The 13466-nt window shown below is 42.1% G+C and overlaps 1 protein-coding gene across 2 annotated transcripts; it reads left to right on the forward strand.

The window, feature by feature from the left end:
- The first annotated feature begins 804 nt into the window (after positions 1-804).
- chrnd (cholinergic receptor, nicotinic, delta (muscle)) lies at positions 805-11185 on the forward strand. 2 transcript variants are annotated; one of them, XM_040052477.1, is made up of 12 exons: positions 805-936; positions 2767-2912; positions 3036-3080; positions 3250-3359; positions 4290-4445; positions 4602-4714; positions 5579-5779; positions 6229-6340; positions 7222-7336; positions 8575-8785; positions 9047-9165; positions 10337-11185. In XM_040052477.1, the coding sequence occupies exons 1-12, from the start codon at positions 879-881 to the stop codon at positions 10517-10519; spliced, it is 1569 nt and encodes a 522-aa protein (XP_039908411.1). In that variant the 5' UTR covers positions 805-878; the 3' UTR covers positions 10520-11185. The 2 variants fall into 2 exon arrangements, with proteins under 2 accessions (XP_039908411.1, XP_039908412.1); XM_040052478.1 differs by lacking the exon at positions 4290-4445 and having other exon boundaries at positions 10337-10695.
- The last annotated feature ends 2281 nt before the right edge of the window (positions 11186-13466 follow it).

The raw sequence follows: 13466 nt of genomic DNA on the forward strand, positions 1-13466 counted from the left end.
CACAATTTACAGTATCGGCCCCGATACCTGATACCAGTATCGGTATCGGTGCATCCCTAACAGTCTTGTTTAGCCTCCCTGTACTCTAAGCAGGTACAGAAGATGGCTTTATCAGTCCTTAAAAATGGTTCCCATCCTCTAAGGGCTGAATTTCAGCTTCTTTTCTCAGGACGGAGGTTTCTGTTTCCAGGATGCAGGACAAAGCGTTATAAAAACAGCTTAGTGCTTATTTAATTCAGTGACAGCAACAGGGACAGTTTTTGATTCGAAATGTTTAAATTACTATACATGTGCTACAGTGAGGTTTATATTTTTATTAGGTATGTGTGTTTTTGAAGGGATGCCAAATGCTGTCATTTTTCTTGCCTGTGGGTATAAATAAAGTTACCTTGAACCATGAGAGTCGAACACAGCTTAAAGCTTACTGTGAAAACATTAGAATAATAGTAACTAACGATGTAATGGTATGAGCTTTGAATCCAGCAGGTCAGCAGGGAGAAACAGGAATCAGGATTTTTTTTCTGCCCAAATATAAATTGGAGGGATGATCGATTTATTTGTACCTGCTTCCATATTTATTGGTGTTTGAATATCGCCTGTCTGTGACATCATACAGACCCAAGAGTGAAAAAAGTGTCTCAAACTGAGTGTTGTTGTTGTTTTTTTTAACTTATTCAGATCTCATAATTTAAAACTCCATGTTTATTATCAGTTTCCCGTACGGGGTGGAGGTGACAGCAGCTGGCGGCTCAGGCCTGCTCTGTGCTTTCTATTTTCTGCTCGGTGTGTCTGCAGCTGTTGTTTGTCACTCTGCCTCTCGGGTTCTGGCAGCAGGTCGGTGGGTGAAAGGGCTCTGGACCTCTCACTTCCACTCAGCCATGGAGCTTCAGCGTGCAGCACTGGCCACTCTGTTCCTGCTCACACTGCTGTCGTCGGGTAAGTTAGTGAAAACGTTAAGCTGATAACCTGACGAAATGTTTTCAAAGCAAATCTTTTATTTTAAAGGTTGAAAATATCTTTAATCATAAAGCAGGAAGTTTATTCTTACTGGAAAATGTAATCTACAGCTAAAGCAGTTGGTCTGTTATGTGACCGACTAAACTTTTGTGTCAGACTTATTTCAAGTCTTTTTTTTAAATGGAAGTGTTTTTGGGGGGGTTTCTAAGGAAGGACTCATTGAGCAAATAGTTGGGTATTGAGACATTACAGAGGGTTTTTTTAAAATCCAAATTAAAACCTCGTTAGTGAAAAATGATCATCTCAAATAGAGAAATGTAAACTCAGTGATGTGCAGCGTGCGCTTTGAATCAGATTGGTGAAAATCAAAGCGCTGCTGTGTGGTGAGCTGTAGGATGGGAAGCCAGTTATCCGTCGTGGTCGATGGATCTGCAGAGCAGCTGTGAAATCCGAGCAGCATGAAGCATTCATGCGCTTGGATCCCGTCTGTTTTCCTCTCTGAATGTCATGCTTGTTTACAGTGTATTTATGTCACTAGGCCTGGCCGTTACTCAAAAAACAAACTAAAAACAAACACAAAAAGATGTCACCTGGACTTTGTGGGATTGTGGATTTCTAAATTGAGCAGCACATTCTTTGAGTTTAGAGATGAGTTTATGTTTGACCTCGGAAACAGGAGCTGGAAGCCCATTAGGAAGCAACATTGAAGCTTTCAAGTGTCTCATCTCCTGAGCAGATGGAGTCGCTCTGATTCAGCTTTGGACTAATACTGGGATCAGACTCCACACTGTAAACCAAACTGTCACTGGTGATACCGTTTGATTTATTTTGATCTTAAGACTCAGATTTTAATTTAAAGAGTAAACATGTCTAAATTCAAACACCGTCAACAGAAAGAAGCTGGTTGGGGGGGTCTGAGCTAGTGCAGGGAGCCGAGTTGAGCTGCACCGCTTCATACTCTCTACACGCCTCATCCACGTCATACCCCACCTGTCCCTCTGATGTCAGCACTGCTGCACCCACCCAGCATCCACCTCTAATGTTTGCAGTTGATCTTTAGACCTTCCCATTGTTCTGAGCACTGGTCAGTCCAAAGAGTTTACTTCACCTTACAATATAAAACACCTTGAAGTGACTGTGGTTGAGATTAAGCTCAGTGTAAGGAAAATTGAATTGAACTGAAATGAATTAGCAGTATAATATGAAAGGCGTGTGTGTTTTCATGTATGTCTTCCTTCCATATTCGGCAATAAATGACTTTAAGGCTGGAAGGTGAGGAGAGGAGCTGGGATTAAAATCACTCTGAGCAGGGTCAGAAGTGTCAGCGTGAGCAGCAGTCAAGGAAAAAAGTGGCCCATCTAATCATAAAGATCCTGAAAAGCATTGGACTGCAACCAGAAATTATTAACAACAGCAAAAAAAAAGCTGTTTTTTAAAATAATAGATTATTACGTCATGAGAAAAAAATGAAAACTGACATCTTTGTGCAAAATTTTAAAGATAACTTGAAAAATGGTAGAAAAAAGTAAAGTTGCTTTTTTCTTTTAACTCATGTTTAATTCTAGAAATAGATTTACTGTTGCGTGTCTCATTCCTCCTTCACAGTACTGGTTGGTTTCTAGGTTTCCAGCAGAGTTTTTTGCCCACTGGCTCCTCAGCAGGTTTGGTTTGCTCATCTTAAATACTGAAACGTGTCCTTTGTTGGCCTGCTGGACTTTTGTATAATCTCTCCCAGTTTTAGTAGGAGCAGCTTAGAGAATATGAACAGCAGTTGTAAAACGTGTGTGTTTTAATCTGTGTGTGTGTTAGAGTGCAATGGCAGGAACGAAGAGGAGCGTGTTATTGAATACGTGTTCAAAGAGATGGGATACAACAAGGAGCTGCGCCCCGTCGAGAAGCAGCAGGATGTTGTCGATGTCAACCTCGCCCTCACGCTCTCCAACCTCATCTCTCTGGTTCGCAGCTTCTGTGTGTTTATGTAGTTCATCCTGTCATTAAAACTTTAAATGTGTCCGTTAGGTTTAAATCGAACACATTCAAACAGAAACATCGATGTTTGTCTTTGTTCTCCTCTGTAGAAAGAAGTAGATGAGACGCTGCTGACGAACGTGTGGCTGGAAATTGTGGGTAACAATTCATTCTTTTACATCTTCATATTCAGTACTTGCAGCTCTTTATTTACTTGTGTGTGTGTGTGTGTGTGTGTGTGTGTGTGTGTGTGTGTGTGTGTGTGTGTGTGTGTGTGTGTGTGTGTGTGTGTGTGTGTGTGTGTGTGTGTGTGTGTTATGGCAGACGTGGACTGACTACCGGCTGACGTGGAATTCCACAGAGTTTGGTGGCATTGAGATACTCCGGCTGCCGCCCAGCATGGTGTGGCTGCCGGAGATCGTTCTGGAAAACAAGTGAGGTCACACAAAAAAACTCATTTTTATGCCAATGGAAAATTAAAAAGTTTAAATGTATTTGTCCGTCTCTATGAGATAAGTAAATGAAAACTATTTTGTCATGATAATCCCAGTCATTAAGGCCTGGCCCTGTTTTTGCCACCCTGAGTGAAAACCACTGCTGGTATTCTGTGGATTTATGAGACAAAAGCTGAACTTTTTGGGAGGTTTGAGTCCCGTTACATCTGGTGTTAAACCAAGCCAACAGCAAAAGAATGGTGGAGGGGCTACTTTGCTGCTTCAGGACGATTTGGTGTAATTGATGGAACCATTAATTCTGGTCTGTTTGGCCATTAATTTGCTGTCTTGAACCTTGGGAGCACTTGTATTATACAGCAGGACAATGATCCAAAACACAGCAGGAAGTCCATCTGAGAATGAGTGAGTCAAATGCTTTGGTGTGACCTTAAAGCTGCTGTTCATGCTCAAAAATCCTCCAATGTGACTGTATTAAAACAACTCTGCAAAGTAAAGTTGGCCAAACGTCCTCCACAGTGATGTGAAAGACTCACTGGCAGTTATCTCAAACACTTGACTGCAGTTCTTGCCAGTAAGGCTGGCACATGTTATTAGGTTTTTTCACGCAGGTTTGAATGTTTTTTCCCTTAATAATTAAAATCATAATTTAAAAACTACATTTCTATTTACTCAGGTTGTCTTTAAAGATCTCAAACATTCAAGTGTTGCAAAAACTTTTTCACAGTACTGCAAAACCAAATCAGTTTTAAGGCTACACTTTGTGTTGATCTCCTTAAATTACAGCTGAAAGTCTGCACTGATGTAAAACCCACTGTGGTGGAGCAAAGAGCCCAAATAAAATAAATAAATCATTGTGCAAAAACAGATTTTCCTAACTGTATGTCCTTTCCTCCTTCCCCCATGTCTCAGTAATGATGCCCAGTTTGAAGTGGCCTACTACAGTAATGTACTGGTGTATGAAAATGGTTTCTGCTACTGGTTGCCACCGGCCATCTTCCGCTCCTCCTGCTCCATCAACGTCAGATACTTCCCCTTCGACTGGCAGAACTGCACGCTCAAGTTCACGTAAGAAAGAATTATTTAAAGCTCTCTGTTGACAGTTATGGATCCAAAATCAGAATTTACAGCCTGCTGTGAAGCAAATCTATAAAGTTTTTATGGTGTTTTTCTCCTGAAAGATCTCAGATTAATTTAATCCGTGTTTGTCACGGTGCTTTGCAGCTCTCTGACCTACAACGCCAAAGAGATCCGGATGCTCCTGAAAGAAGAATACGCCGGAGAAGTCGCCAACTATACAGTAGAGTGGGTCGTTATTGACCCTGCTAGCTTTACAGGTAGATGCTCTTTTCTGCACTCCAGTGTTATGTTCACACTTTACTTTTCCCTGTCAGAAATGCCCATGCCATACTGTACTGTAACTCGATCCCGTCCAAATATATATTTTTGGCTCATCTGGGAAAGTGTCCGTGCAGCCGCCTGTCCACAAAGAACCACACCTCCTCCCACAGTATTAGTCAGGATTTAACTTGCACATAAAGATCATGTAGCTGGTCTTCTTGTCTTGAGCTTTGCATCTTGTTGTAAACCGTCTGTATTTGTATTCATGAAGGTGTGTCTTGATTGCTGACAGTGATACTCTTACCTCTTTGAGTCTCTTCTTAAGGTTAGATCTTGTGAAGTTAGTTTTCTTAACCATGGAAAAAATTCTGCCATCATCCACTTTAATTGTCTTTTGTGGTCTTTCTGGGTTTTTGGTGATCCTGAGCTGGTCAGTGGATTCCGTCTTTTTATGAATGAACCAGACTGAAAGTGTTGCTCTTTCTTCGATGGGTTTATTCAGTTTTTTCAGCCCAACTCTGGCCTCTTTTATTTCATCACCAGTACATCAACACCTCATATGAAGAGTTCCAGTGAAACTCCAACACTTTTATTGCATCTTTATAAAAAATGTATAATTACTGTAGTGTGCAAGGCAAAAAAAAAAAAAAAAGTTTGGACTTCACTGCATTTAAATACATTTTTCACAAACATGGACATGAAAAACACATTTTAGTGCTTCTAATGTCAAAGAACAGACATCTTTTCACTTTAGGCTGAAACGACGCAGTCAGGTTTGGCAGTCAAACGTGGAGGAAGCGCCGTTATGTAAACTTTCTTCTGTTTGGGTCTCATCTCATGTTTTCCACTAATGTTGGCAGAAAACGGTGAGTGGGAGATCGTCCACCGGCCAGCCAAGAGAAACATCTACAAGCACATCCCCATGGACAGCAACAAGCACCAGGACATCACCTTCTACCTGATCATCAAACGCAAACCTCTGTTCTACATTGTCAACATCATCATTCCCTGTGTGCTCATCTCCTTCCTGGCCTGCCTCGTCTACTACCTGCCCGCTGACAGTCAGTGCACGTTTAAAGAGCAATTTCAACCATTTCTCTGTAACCTGTGGTGTTACCGAGCTGTGCAAATATTCCTCGACATGCACAGAGACACACTCAGTTTTGTTTTTTTTATAAGACAGAGAAATGTGCCAACTCTGAAAGCTTATAATCTTCTGCAGGCTGTCAACAGGAAACTGCAGCAAGGCAGATTAAATGTATTTGTAAACTAATTATAATTAAATCATTTATATTTTTAAACATTAATCTGGGAAAAAGTCAGAAATCACCGTAACTGGGAATCTCCTGTCGATTCCTCTGGTCTTAGTGTAAACAGAGCTCACCTGCAAACACTTTGCAAACACTTTGCTCTTAAACTGCCCAGAAATAGTTTGTTGGAGGTTTAAAATGATTCCAGTCTGAACTGGTTTCCTTCACTTGTTGAAACAGTTTGTGCGTTTTGTGTGCAGGTGGCGAGAAGATGACCTTGTCCATCTCTGTGCTGCTCGCTCAGTCTGTCTTCCTGCTGCTGATCTCTCAAAGGCTGCCGGAAACTTCCATGTCTGTGCCGCTTATTGTTAAGTAAGAAATGCAAAACATACTCCCAACAACAGCTGGAAACATCAGCTTTAGATTCAGATTGAAGCTTTTCCAAGTGCTTCTTTATAATATGCTGGTTTTCTTCAGTAAACATGAATGATTTCTGTTTGCACCCAGCAACACGATTATTTCAGAGAACAGTAGAGTTACCAGGGTCAGTGTTATTAGCCTTCTGACGCCCTTTTTATTGAGCCAGAGCGCAAACCACTGCTGTGCAGGGATGTACTTAAACTTTGCAATGCAGTTTAAAAACTTCAACAAGGCTTTAACATGTCACCTGAGAAAGCGTCATGCCAAAACCAGATACATTTGTTTAGATTTGAGAAAAAGAATCGTTGATGCTCACAACGCAGGAGATGAATATTCAAAGTTAGTATCACAGCGTGTATCATGAACTGGAGTGAGAAGTGTCGTCAAGAAATTCAGAGACACGCAGGACAGAACGAGCCTGGCAGAGGCAGGAAGCAAACGAAAAACGACTGAGATATGTGACGTCCAACAGTTGGGAATCGTAGCCTCAAAGGAGAGAGTCATGAGAGGAATGGACTGCAGGACAGAAGCCTTCAAACGAGACTGAAGTAATAATGAGAACTTGGAGAAAGAGTCTGCATACTGGAAGTGCATCATTTGTTCAGTAAAGTGTAGCACAGCTGTTTGCTTTGGAGCCAGTTTGATGCCCAGAATTACAGTTTTCCTGTTTGGGGTGAAGACTCTCCAAATATGGACTGCTGTTTTTTAAAGTTCCCAGTCTGTAAACACTCGCTGACAAATAACAAGAAATGAAAAGTGAGAAAATAATGTGTATATATAATTTAAAAAAGAAAGAAATAATAGATCAAAGCTAAAGTTAAACTGTCTCTCAGGTATTTGATGTTCATCATGGTGCTGGTTACTGTGGTCGTTTTAAACTGTGTGGTCGTCCTCAACCTGCACTTCAGGACGCCGAGCACGCACGTCATGACTGAGTGGACCAAGAGGGTAAAACACACACACACACACACACACACACACACACACACACACACACACACACACACACACACACACACACACACACAACATGTGATGTACATCCTGTCCAGGTGAAATGAATTTATAAAATATACCATTCAATGCACAAACATATTACACATTTTAAGCAGCAGCCAAAGAATATTTCTGTGCATTTATTTTAAATATCTGTTGCACGTTTTGAAAACTTATTTATTTACTTACTGATTTATTTATTAAGAACTTATTTATAATAATAATAATACATTTCATTTAAGGGCGCCTTTCAGAAACCCAAGGTCACCTTACAAAAAACACAATTAATAAAAGAAACAATTGTCATAAAATACATAAAATAAGTTAAAATTACAAAACAGACAACAGATAAAATCAGCATTGAAGCGAATAAGCCAGTTTAAACAGATGTGTTTTGAGCTGTGACTTAAATACGGAGAGGGAGTCAATAGGAGGAAGGAGGAGGAAGAGACTTCCAGAGCCGAGGAGCAGAGCGACTGAAAGCTCTGCTCCCCAGAGTGCTAAGGTGTGAGGATGGAGCAGTAAGATGAATAGCAGATGATGATCTGAGAAGGCAGGAAACAGTGGTGATATGGAGTAGGTCACACAAATATGAAGGAGCAGATTTATGGATACACCTGTATGTAAGAAGTAAGATTTTAACATTTATTCTGGCCTCTATGGGCAACCAGTGAAGCTGCTGAAGAACTGGGGTAATGTGAGCTCTTAACGGAGTGCGAGTTATGACCCGAGCTGCACAATTTTTTATTTGCTTTGCATCTTTCTCTCACAATATTTTCCCAGCTTATTTTAATGCTTTGCTGCTTATTGATGTGTATTCACTGATTCACACTGACAGTGCTGAGGCAGCACAGCTGAAAATAAAATAATAAAGTAAAATTAATTCAAAAGCAAAAATAGGAGAATCAATATCAAGGTACATAACTACAGAAGTAAATACTACATATATGTATTTATGGCATATTTGAGCATTAATTCAACGACTACATCTTTAAGAATATTTATGGCATTAAAATTCATTTGTTTATATTTGATTTACTTTTGTTTGTCCAATATATGCCAACTTAAAGTGTCAGCTTTCAGACACACTGCAGTGTAGTACTGTAATAGTGCCATACAGCAATAGTAATGTATTAAATATAAAACCTTCTGAGTTTTATGTAAATAAACACGTTTCTCTCCACGTCCAGTTTTTCCTCGAACGGTTGCCTCGGCTCTTGCTCATGTCCCACCCTGCGGAGGCAGAGCCAGCGTGGGATGGAGCGTTGCCGCGACGATCGAGTTCAGTGGGTTACATTGCCAAAGCGGACGAGTACTACACCGTCAAGTCTCGCAGCGAGCTGATGTTTGAGAAACAATCGGAGAGACACGGCTTCACCACTCGAGTCACCCATGCAGCATGTACGCACCGTCGCCTGAGTGTGTTTATAAGATGCTGCGTTATTGTGACAGGAAATCAGATGTAGTGATGTGGCCTTCGTCGCCAGGCTTTAGCACATCAGTATTACACGTAGTTTTGCATCTTTGTGTTGGAGTCTGATGCTGCTGGGGCCAGCTGTTTGGTCGTATACGTGATCAGTGGACTCTGCAGTAAAACCTGCAGAGAGGATGTTTAAATTGAGGTGTGTGTGTGTGTGTGTGTGTGTGTGTGTGTGTGTGTAGTGGTGAAACCCCAGGATGACGGAGGTGTGACGGATCAGCTGTACTCTGAAATGAAGCCAGCTGTGGACGGAGCGAACTACATCATCAAACACATGCGCAACAAGAACGAATACAACGAGGTGAGAGCGAACAACCAGAACGTGACGATGCTCCGCTTGATTCAAGATGCTTTGAATTGTGTAAAAAATGTTAGCACGTTTTCATCAACATTTTGCATTTTTTTCAGTATTTCCCACACGCACATGTTTCAAATCAACAAACAAATTCTAATATTTGTCAAAGTTAATCCAAGAAAATACAAAACACAGTTTTCAAATGATGGTTTCATTGATAAAGAGAAAAAGCTGCCCAAACCGACCTGGCCCTGTGTGAAAGTCATCGCCCCTTAAGCCTCAGAACTGGTTGTGCCAACCTGAGGGGGGGAAAGTTCATGCATTGATAAAAAATAAAAACAAATGTTACACATCACTGGGGAGGAATTTTGGCCCCACTCTTTTTCGCAGAATTCTGCCACATTGGAGGGTTTTTCAGCATAAACAGCATCTCCATTGGACTTTAGTCTGGACTCCAAAGCCAGTCCAAAACTTTCATCTGTTTTTTTGGGCTCATCATCCAGTTGTATAACCCAAGTGATCTTGAGCTTCAGTGTATGAACTGATGGTCGGACATTCTCCTTCAGGATTTTCTGGTACAGATCAGAATTCACGGTTCATTTACAGCAAGTCGTCCAGGACCTGAAGCAGCAACGCAGCCCCAACCCATCACACTACCTCCATGTTTGATTGAAAAGTTGTATTCGTTTTAAACCTGATGTAACTGGACTTAAACCCGTTACATCTGGTCAGTCTGGGGATCATCCAGATGTTTTGTTGGTCAGCAGTGGTTTTCGTCTTGGATCTCGCCCATGGATGACATTTTTGCCCAGTCACTTTCTTATTGTTGAATCGTGAACTCTGACCTTAAGTGATGCCTGCAGTTCTTTAGATGTTCTTTTGTGACATCCTAGATGAGTCGTTGATGTGCTCTTGGAGTAATTTCGGTAGTCTGGCCACTGCTAGGAAGATTCACGTCTCTTCCAAATCTTCCACTGTGGTTCACTGGAGTCCCCAAACCAGCAGTTTTTAACACTGCTGTGTTGACTTCATTATTCTTGGATCTGGGGCCAGACTGTAACAACATCTGATGAGAGGACTAGAAGCTCATTAGTTCCTTTGGTTATGGCTTTATTGTTTTTATTGAATAAAAAATGAGGTGAAACATAAAACTCTGCCCTCGCTGGTGTCGTCACAGGAGAAAGATAACTGGAGCGGCATCGCTCGCACCGTCGACCGTCTCTGCCTCTTCCTGATCACTCCTGTGATGATCTTTGGCACCATCATCATCTTCCTGATGGGAGCCTGCAACAGTCCTCCACGTCTGCCCTTTGAAGGAGACCCGCATGACTACATGGAGAACCATGCACGTCTGCTGTAGCACATGAACAAAAGCACCCAACACAGCAGAGAGCGCTGTTACTGTGTTCATATCCTGAGGTTTGTTACTCTGTATGACAAAATATTGTAGCTGTGTGTTTTCTTGTGTTGAATGAATAAGTCTGTATTTGATTTAATCCAGGGTTTGTGGTTTGAATAAAGATTTATAATCAGAAATCTTTGACATGATTTGTTTCTGTTCACAATGATTGAACCAGCAGAGAATATTCACTTTCACTCTTTAACCTTTTTTTCTTTGCATGAACTAAAGACTGTTTTTTTAAACTCTCCAAGGTTCGGTGTGTAAAATGTCACCACTAGATGTTATTAGATTGCATAGTGCAGTCAGTTAAATTCTATGTTTGCAACTCTCCCAATTCGAATGCATGTCCAGCTGCAGCAGGACAAACAAGTCTATGTTGTGACTCCTCTGTCAGTCAGCTGTTTACCTCGGCTGGTGTCCACGTCGATTCACTCTGGAGAAAGCTGTCCAGTGACACAGATATCAAGGTGAGCTGGTGAGGATATCCTGCATGTTTCTGTTGTTAAGTGCTGCTGTTAGTCAGCATTAGTACAACAGTCTGTAAAGTGGATGTAACTTTGTTGGATTCTGAGACTTGGATAATAAACTCGTATGATGTGAGAATGTACTTTACCTTTAAAAAAACTGTTTAAGTGTGATTTTTAGGACACTTCAGTCCTACATTACCTGTCATAATGGCGGAAAGGCTTTTACAGACAAAAACATGGCTGTGCCATGGGCTCCCCCGTGTCACCTATTGTAGCCAACCTTTACATGGAGGAAGTGGAAAGGAAGGCTCTTGGCTCTTTCAAAGGAAGAGTACCCAGCCACTGGTACAGATATGTGGACGACACCTGGGTCAAAATCAAGACACAAGAAGTGGAATCCTTCACTGCACACATTAACTCTGTGGATAAAAACATCAAGTTCACCAGGGAAGACACAAAGGACGACTGTTTGCCTTTCCTGGACTGCGCTGTGCACATTGAAGAGAACGGCAAACTCAACATCGAAGTTTACCGGAAGCCCACACACACGGACCAGTACCTCCTCTTTGACTCCCATCACCCTTTGGAACACAAACTTGGAGTAATTAGGACCCTACACCACCGGGCAGAACATGTTCCCTCTAAGCCTGAAGGAAAAAAGAAGGAACACACGCATGTAAAGGAAGCACTCAAAACGTGCAGCTATCCTAAATGGGCGTTCTTAAAGTCAGCAAAGAGGCAGAGAAAAGAAGACCAGACACCAGCGAGGGAGGATAAGAAGGACAGACGCAACAACATTGTCATCCCCTATGTAGCCGGTGTATCAGAGAAACTCAGGAGAGTTTTCTCCAAGCATGACATCCCGGTGCATTTCAGACCCAGCAACACGCTCAGACAGAAACTGGTTCACCCGAAAGATAAAACGCCAAAACACAGACTTAACAATGTGGTGTATGCTGTACAGTGCAGCGAGGAATGCCCAGACCTCTACATTGGAGAGACCAAACAGCCACTTCACAAGCGCATGGCACAACACAGAAGAGCCACCTCCACAGGACAAGACTCAGCAGTCCATCTGCATCTTAAGGACAAAGGACACTCTTTCGAGGATGCCAATGTTCACATTTTGGACAGAGAGGACAGATGGTTTGAAAGAGGAGTGAAAGAAGCCATCTATGTCCACTGTGAGCGACCATCTTTGAACAGAGGTGGGGTTTACGACACCAACTCTCTGCCATCTATAATCCAGTTTGGAGATCCTTCCCAGACGCCTTAACGCCCACTCACATCCTGGGCCATCTGATCTCAGGAATTCGCATGATAAGGTGGGGCCAGGTTTCACAATGAACTCACACGAAACTCTGGCTGATTGGGACCCACACCCAGTTTCACACCTTGGCTCAGGCGATTAGAGGATCATCAGGGGGTCCTTTTGTCCCTCTGTGGGGGGTCACTCCCACTAGGTTTATATCTGGGACTCTCCACCATTTGACCTTAGAACTGAAGAAGCTTCTCGGATGAGAGGTGAAACGTCTTCAAGCAACTTAAAGAAGTCCAGATCTTATCCGTGCTGACTCAATGAGCCCATTTGAGAAACTCACACCTCTCCCATCATTCCAATCCCAGTGGGCAGCCTTGTGGGGGTTTGAACAGCCAGTTCTGCTTTCTTAATTCTTCGATAAGTCAGGGCCAAGCCAGCTCCGATCAACCAGAACAATGTTACCATGGTTCCTAATAGGTAGATATCTTCAGCACTCAGGCTCACCCAAGCCCAGACTTCTCGTTGAGAAAGGGGTGTCAATTGCAGGGAAGATAAGGGAGAGGAGAGGAGAAAAAGTGCGACCGCCTTCGCTGAGAGCCAAACGAGATAATTATCATGTTTATTTCTTCCATGTGAAGTGTAGTTTGGATCTTCTTTTGCTGCTGGTTTGGTCAATATTGTTTGGTGAGAGATAAAACCTGCAGCTTCAGAACTTGAGCAAAAAGGGCGTAAACACAAAGCGCGGACCCGCCGAAACATTAGAATCAGCGAGCTGTCGGCTTTCAGCCCCGACCGCATCCCCGTACGAGCCGTCGGGTGAGAAAGGCGACATCTCACTGCTTCTGATCCGTCGGAGGCTCCGTGCTTTGTGTTTACGTCTTTTTGCAGAATCCGTGTTCCTGCTCTCATTTACTGCTTTAGCTGTTTGGTGGTTGTTGAAATTTTGTGAGGTTTAACCTGAGATTCTGGCATTTCGGGCAAAATACATTTATATAAAAAAATGATTCAGGATTTTAATGAATCGATATGACGTTATCCAAGAATCGATTTTAATCGATAATCAAAACCCACCCCTAGTAACTGTGTAATCATGCTTATGTACATCTGGATAATGACACAAACTAGTGTGTGGCGCTTCACTTTTTAAAAAACTAAAAGACAGAAATCAGATTATACA

The sequence above is a fragment of the Simochromis diagramma genome, unplaced genomic scaffold (genome assembly GCF_900408965.1).
Source record: "Simochromis diagramma unplaced genomic scaffold, fSimDia1.1 OVJJ01000606.1, whole genome shotgun sequence".
Taxonomy (NCBI): Eukaryota; Metazoa; Chordata; class Actinopteri; order Cichliformes; family Cichlidae; genus Simochromis; species Simochromis diagramma.